The sequence below is a fragment of the Choloepus didactylus genome, chromosome 17 (genome assembly GCF_015220235.1).
Source record: "Choloepus didactylus isolate mChoDid1 chromosome 17, mChoDid1.pri, whole genome shotgun sequence".
In the NCBI taxonomy this organism is placed as follows: domain Eukaryota; kingdom Metazoa; phylum Chordata; class Mammalia; order Pilosa; family Megalonychidae; genus Choloepus; species Choloepus didactylus.
This window is the reverse complement of record NC_051323.1, coordinates 10,547,024-10,554,716: the sequence shown is the minus strand read 5'-3', so window position 1 is coordinate 10,554,716 and position 7,693 is coordinate 10,547,024. Positions and strand designations below refer to the sequence as shown.

Here is a 7,693-nt window from a genome sequence, read left to right as displayed (position 1 = left end):
ATGGGTGGCCCATATATGTCCTCACCTGTCTCAGAATTCATCTGGGGAATACAGAGTTTTGGAGTTAAAAGCAGGGAATTTAAAGTGTGTTGCTAATCTTCCTCAATCAGTTATGAGAGAGAACTTAAATGGGACATTGCTAGGTGCCATCAGAATACTTAAAAGAGTTTGCAATAGTTATGGGGACTATGATGTAGAAGCTAAAAAAAAAAAGAAGATACTTGAATTGATGACAGAATTTTTCAAAGGAAGCCTGTCCTAGAAAGGGTTGGGTGAATTGCTATTTAAATGTAGCAAAGATGGTATTATTTTCTATATCATTTAATAATTATACATGTAGCATCTTTCAATGCAAGATCTTATATTTGGATGGTGTTCTACCTTATTATGTATGCATTAATATACAGAATCACAGCAATTTGAACTTCACAAAAGTTCTGTGAAACAGGATAAATATTACTATTCCAATTTTATAGGTGAAAAAATTAAGGTTCAAAGGAGAAAAAAAATTTGCTAACAGTGAAAGCAGTTGTACAGAATGAGTGTAGCCTTTCAAATCCCTGTTTATAGAAATACTTTTAATACCATAGCTCGCTCATTTATTTCTACCTAATGCCCGTGGCTCTTCAAATGTCATCGCATATATAGTAATCTTAGTATGTGTGTGTGAGCGTTGGGGGCACTTCTTCAGAAAGACCGTGATTAAAATAATTTATCATCTTGTAATCTTATACTCGTAGCCTGTGCATAATTTCTCACCTCATTATTATTTTGAAATAATAAGTCAATGTAGTCATCTCTCTTAGTATTTTTTTTTTTTTTTTTTTTTTTTTTTTTTTTACTGTTCTTATAATCTTTATTGAGTATATGCTCTCTGGATTGTTGGAAGCCTTTGGTTAATATCTACAATTCTGAAAAAGTTGATTTTGATCATTTTTGCCAGGGTTTGCACTGCTTTTGTGGAGGTCCTTATTCTACCCTTTCCAAATTCTTCTCAAGGAGGTTGTTTTTATATTTACAACTGCACACAAATTAATTTTCCTTTCTTAGAATTATGTTTGTAAGATTAGCAAACACATACAGAGAAGTATTTCTAAACAGAAATGCAATGAGAATTTTCAGAGATGCCATGTGTGGTGAGGTTTCTGCTCCTAGACTGACATGGTGGTTAGAGAAGTTACTTAGATAATACTTGATGAACAGTCAAAACCTTGTGTAATATCAGTGAACAGTACCCACCCCCCCAAAAAAAACCCCAAAAATACCCCAAAAAATACATATACACAATATACTCAATGCTCTATCAAATACCTATAATTATATTTTGCAAAGGATTACATATCCGATGAATTCACTAATGATGCAAAGAGTTTATATCCTCCCATACCGACAGATAAACGCGCACACATTCTCTAAGCACAAAGCTTATATTCACGAATAACTTTTTGCTTAAAGACAAAATTTCAATTAATGATCACAGTGGGAATTTAGTTATTTAATGCAACCACTAATCTAATGTCATCAATAAAATCTAAGCAGTTATATCACAAAACCAGGGTTATATTCAGTGGACATGCATTAATAATCTATACAACTTAACATTATACCCAAAAAAGGAAATGAATACAAAGTTTCCCTCACTTTTTGGTGGTTTTCAAATATCATGGCACAGATTACCAAAAAAACTGTAAAAACAGATTTTAAATATTTTCACTAAAATGATAAAAAATTGAATAAGCCTTTGAAATTTTCATACTGGGCTGAAGATTTAAAACATCAAGCTGGCCCCAATCTGTCAAAATTGACAGATAAATATTTACAATGACTAGATAGGCTTTAATTACAATGATACTGGAGGACTAGTCCCTCCCATCAAAAACCCTTTAGGGGTTAATTTTCAATGCAAACATATATATGTAAATACTGTGGTAATACAAACTTAGAAACATACCATTAGAATCAGGACAGAGATGAAAAATAATACACAAGTCTATCTTAACTGACCTGCTAGGATAAAGCCCTCTGGCTCCCAAACACCCAAGACTGTTCCCCCCATCCTCTCCACATAAAATTAAATTAAGAATTGAATGACTTTACCCTACTGCTTGGCATTCTTCTACAGATTATCTTTTACTACATATCAAGGCAAGGGTCAAGCTCTGTTAACCTCCTTCTTTCTAGAGTATAACCAGCAGAGCATCAAATTTATAAACTTATATGGCAACCCAAAATGCTGAACACATTTTTCAAACAAAAGCAAAACTTTTTTCCCCATTGTTACTTCTATGTGCCATGTTATTCTTGAAACTGTTGTGGCTACCAATAAGAAATGAATAGGGAAGCTGTGAACACATCTTGTACTTTTCATCAAGGCTAAAGTGCAAATCTCCATATCTCTGGTATTTTAAGAGGCAAAAACATCAACACACATAATTAAGGAACTGAAGTGACAGAATACAAAAAGACCTCTTTAGATAAACACATGAAAACTACATAAAACCAATTTAATTTTTCTCCAGTGAAATCTGTAAATGAATGTTTGGATGCTCTTCCCCAGGACCAGAAATTTCAAAATTATTACAAGAAAAAATGGGAAAAAGTAACACTGCATGACAATGGATATAAGTTCAGAAAGAACCTCTTTTTAAAATGAAATATTATGGAAGAAAATACCATGAAATTAATAATCCTATGAGAATTGTTTTAAAGCACAGTAAATTTGAGCCTTGGTCTTCATTTAGATACTATAGTTCATATAGAAAACTATAAATATACAAGACTCTGGAGGAAAAAAAGTCACAATACATATTATTTAACATTCTGTAGGCCTAAAAAACTTATTTTTAAGGGCACAGGGAGAAGGATGGCAAACTAATTTTCACTTAAGAAAAAAGAACTATGAAAAATTCCTGGGTCAGAAGGAGGTTCTAAATAGAACCACACTCTGAAAATACACAACTCAGTTTTTTTTAAAGGAAAGAAAAAGTACAGAATAATTGCAGTCACTTCCAAAAAGAAAATCTTAAATTAAAAGGAAAAGACTCTAATAGTGTAAACGAGTCTGGCTCAGAAAGAAAACTGAACAACATATCCAAAATTCTGTCCATAAAAGTAATGACAGTACATCTTTAATATTAAAGAAATAGGCTATAAAAAAGTTCATTCTCAGAATTGTTTTTAGGAAATGCTTATTTGTGCTCTTTTGTGGGTGCATAATAAAGTTCCATGGGTTTGTTCACTTTCCAATATTTCTCACTGACCAATTCCAAAGAAAAAGAGCCATTTAATACAGTGAACTGGCCATTGGCTGTTGCTATGTAAATAGTATACTGCTTCTCACTGGCTGTATCAAGGTTCATCTGGTTTGATTCTCCTTTGTTCCGAAGTTCTTCTAAAGCTAATCTCACAGCCAAATATTTGGATAAGTGATCAACAGTGGCATTGCCTGAAGTCTTTATGTATCTTGTCTGTGCACTGTCATCTTTTTCCATAAGTGTGGGATGAGGCCTGAATACTAATTCAATTTCACTAGCACCATCCATTACTGGATCAATTGACACTGTTGCATTGTTATTATCAAGCTCAAGCCCAGAATCATCAGATGTTTTGGTCCGTTTGTTACTAGGTCCTGCTTCCTGATTGCTATGCGTAGATGCATTACTACAGTGAGAACTGTCACCATTATCTTCTGCTCCACTACCATTTTCAATCTGTTGTTTCTTGCCTCGCTGCAGTCTGTTCAAAGCCTGTATCTTCAGTCCTTCCTCAATGCTGTGACTGAGTGCTTGCTGATTATTGTGCTTGTTGATCCTGGCTAATACTCTTTCTTGATGAGCTTCATATTCATCACGACTTGGATAAATTTTGCTGATGAGTGCATCAAAGTTTGGGTCTGGCCTCAGTGATCTTTTGGAAACTAGCTTTTTCCGACAGGTGGGACATTCTTTGTTGCCACTTCTGAGGGCTGTGATAATGCAGTCTGCACAAAAACGATGTAAACACTCCTTTGTAGTCATGGTGTTCTTCAACATATCCAAACAAATTGGGCACATTAATTCACTGTGTAGACTTCGAGGCGAAACCACAATTTCCAGGCCATCCGTTATCGCCTCCTGAGGTGTTCGCTGTAATTCGTATAAACTGAGTTCCCATGTTTTGCTTAACGGTTGAGTACCATTTGTCTGCACAGCCTGAGACATTGCTTTTCACAAAGGCCCCCTGACTTCTCCAGTCCACAGCCAGCTCCTACTCTGAACTCCTAAGATGGACTCGGTTCCTGCCCCAGCTCGGGCTCCGCTGGCCGCGGCCGGAGCGAGACTCTGGTGCAAGCCGCGGCCGCCGGCGCCGCCGCACAATATTCTCTTAGTATTTTTTATATATATTTTATGACTTTTAATTTTTTCAGTGGTTAACTGCATAAAGCAAAAACTAACCACTGTCTATCTAACCATGGACTTTAGGTTTAAAATTCAAAACCTTGGAAAAATCCCTCTTAATAAAGATTTCTTAATAATTACTTGAACCGGGTTTGAAGCTAAAGGAACCAGGACAACAAGGATTGAATGAGAAATGTATCATGCAAAATTGTGCACTCTAAAATAAAATAGATGCAGAGATATGTTTAAAATATATTGTTATTTGGAGAAAAACCATTAACAAACTGAAGGAAGAGTATGTTTCATTGGCGTTTGTGTTTATACATACATTTACACTGAACAATATGAGGAAAGTGTACCCTTTAAAGTCTAAAATAGTTATCTAAAATCATTCCAATTTAGGGTGATTATATGTATATTTATCTTCTTTTTTTCTATATATTTTCTAGCTACTGTGAAGTAAGCATGCTATAATTTTCTTTAATGCAGGGTAAACACAACAATATGCAAATAATCTGTGGGACTTTGCAAACAGAGAAACGGTCCTGAAATCAAAATGGTTGGCAAGAGGTTTTTGCATTTAGACATTTTTTTTTTTTTTTTTTTTGCAGACTGCAGAGTCTTCTTCTTTTAAAACCTAATCTTCCTGCTTCCTAGCTTTGTGGTCCTATGCCCGTTCATCTTTCATGAGATTGTTCATGCAGTTTCTTTTATCTTTTTCCAGGCTAATGCTAATGAATCTCTTCTTCTCCTTACAGACTCGAAAATCTGTTGACAGGCCAGCTTTGCCATCCTTTCTCTATGCCCCTTACATTTTTGTTTGCACTTTGATATAACATTAATCCTATTATGGATCAATTTGTTTGTGTGATTGCCAGTCACTTGATATACAATGAGTTCCTGAATGCTGGGACGGTGGCTTATGTTATGTGTACAGAAAATAGTTCTGGGACGTCATCTAACACAGTACTTGATATGTAATATGTGTTCAAATGTTATTAAGTAAGAGTCTTTGTGTTCTTCTCAGTGGCTTGCACATCGAAAGCACTTACTGAATATTTTTCTTGATTCACTGACAACAAATAAACTTCCTAAGACACTAGGGGAAGAAAAGGTTGTTGAAATATTATGCATTTGGTTTCTTCGATATAGATCCCTTTTATAAGGAAGGAACAAGTAACTGGCTTTTTTTCCCTTGCTATATCTAATATTCTCAAAGTATGTATAAAAGATAATTGCCTTTTTCCATCCAAGAGGAGCCTTAAGAGGGTCAAGATTTATTCTATCACAGTTAGCAAAAAGAAACTTAATTTGCTGGGCTCCTTATCCTAAGTCAAGAAAACTTGATATTTATTCCAAAAGGCATGCAGAGGGGCGAAAAAATCAATTGTATAAATTCTTAGGTAATGGATATACCTGCAAGAAACTTAGATCCGCAGATCTTACAAGTGGAGCTCAGTTTCCCTTACTCAGGGATGAATACAGATTTCCTAAATGTATCATCATGATAGCTACTATGTTCAGGGAAAAGAAAAACAGTAAGTTCATGAGAAGAAGACCAATTTGTGCAAAAAAGAATTTATGGGAATTTCACTGGGTGACCTGATGCTGAAAGGGTAATGAGAGAAAACATTTAAGTAAAGAGTTACTGCAGGGGAACGAATTGGAAATACTGAATGCAGTTACCATTTAAATGACGGGAAATTTACTCCACCTTCATTAGGACGGATCTCAAAGGCAAAAGGCTATAGATTCAGGGAGCAGGAAAGAATTGGGGCCAATTCCACAATCTGCAATAGATAGAGGAGTAGGGGTTAGTTATTAAAAAGCAATATGTCTATCTTCAGTAATTTATTTCCCTATCATCCTCTGTCCATTCAAAATTTCACCGCTTCTCTCTCCTTGGCTATTTTTGCCTGCATATGAACATATTCACTCTCTAAAACCAATCTCCCTCATACACACATTCTTATCTAGTTAATGTTTTTATCTTTACTTTTCAACCTGCGGCTAAGATGAAGCCCATGAAATGCCTCTGGCACTGCCTGGTGAAAAATAAGCTGCTTGTAATGGTTAGATATTCTTAGAGTTTCCCTTACTTTTTTCCTTTTAATTTCAGTTTTATTGAGATATAGTCACATACCATACAATCATCTGCAGTGTACAGCTGTTCACAGTACATTATAATAGTTATGCATTCATCACCACAATCAATTTTTGAGCATTTTCCTTACTCCAAAAAAAAAAGAATAAAAATAAAAGTAAAAAAGAAGACCTAAAGCACTCCATCCTCCATCCCACCCTATTTTTCATTTAATTTTTGTCCCCATTCTTCTTTTTATGCAATTTTATTAATACATACTCACATACCATAAAATCATCCAAAGTGTACCAACAGTTGTCCACAGTATCATCATATAGTTGTGTATTCATCATCACAATCAATTTTTGAACATTTTCTTTACTCCAAGAAATAAACATAAAATAAGAATAAAAAGTAAAAAAGAATATCCAAAACATCTCATACCCCCCCACCCCCCATTATTCATTTACGTTTTGTCCCCCTTTTTTCTGCTCATCTGTTCATACATCACATAAAGGAAGTGTGGGCCACAAGGTTTTCAAAATCACAATATTATCCTATATAAGCTGTACAGTTATACAATCATCCTCAAGAATCAAGGCTAATGGATTGCAGTTCAACAGTTTCAGGTATTTCCTTCTAGCTATTCCAATACACTTAAAACTAAAAAGGGATATCTATATAATGCATAAAAATAACCTCCAGAATGACATCTCAACTCCATTTGAAATCTCTCAGCCACTGAAACTTTATTTTGTTTCATTTCTCTTCCCTCTTTTGGTCAAGAAGACTTTCTCAATCCCCTGATGCCAGGTCCAGGCTCATCCCTGGGAGTCATGTCCTTTGGTGCCAGAGAGATTTACTTCCCTGGGACTCATGTCCCACATAGTGGGGAGGGCAGTGAGTTTACCTGCAGTGTTGGCTTAGAGAGAGAGGCCACATCTGAGCAACAAAAGAGGTTCTCTGGGGGTGACTCTTAGGCACAATTATAACTCAGCTTAGCTTCTACTTTGCAGTAACAAGCTTCATGAGGGCAAACCCCAAGATTGAGGGATTTGCTTACTACAATGGTAGTCCCCAATGCTTGTGAGAATATTAGTCATTCCCCAGGTGGGGAAGTTTAATATTTCTAATTTTTCACCAGTCCCTCAAAGGGGCTTTGCAAATACTTTTTATTCTCTGCCCAAATTACTCTAGGATGTATCAGGGTTTCACGCTAACCTGTACAAACCAA

The 7,693-nt window shown here is 35.4% G+C and overlaps 1 protein-coding gene across 1 annotated transcript; it reads right to left on the bottom strand.

Moving 5' to 3' along the window:
* Positions 1 to 2,569: 2,569 nt before the first annotated feature.
* Positions 2,570 to 4,341, bottom strand: LOC119512296 (E3 ubiquitin-protein ligase RING2). Its single transcript, XM_037806879.1, has one exon. It carries the CDS (start codon positions 4,197 to 4,199, stop codon positions 3,189 to 3,191), a length of 1,011 nt encoding a protein of 336 aa, XP_037662807.1. The 5' UTR covers positions 4,200 to 4,341; the 3' UTR covers positions 2,570 to 3,188.
* Between the last annotated feature and the right edge of the window lie 3,352 nt (positions 4,342 to 7,693).

What these genes read in the sequence shown, in the direction of transcription:
- LOC119512296 (XM_037806879.1), bottom strand. Translation starts at nt 4,199, where the DNA reads ATGTCTCAGGCTGTGCAGACAAATGGTACTCAACCGTTAAGCAAAACA.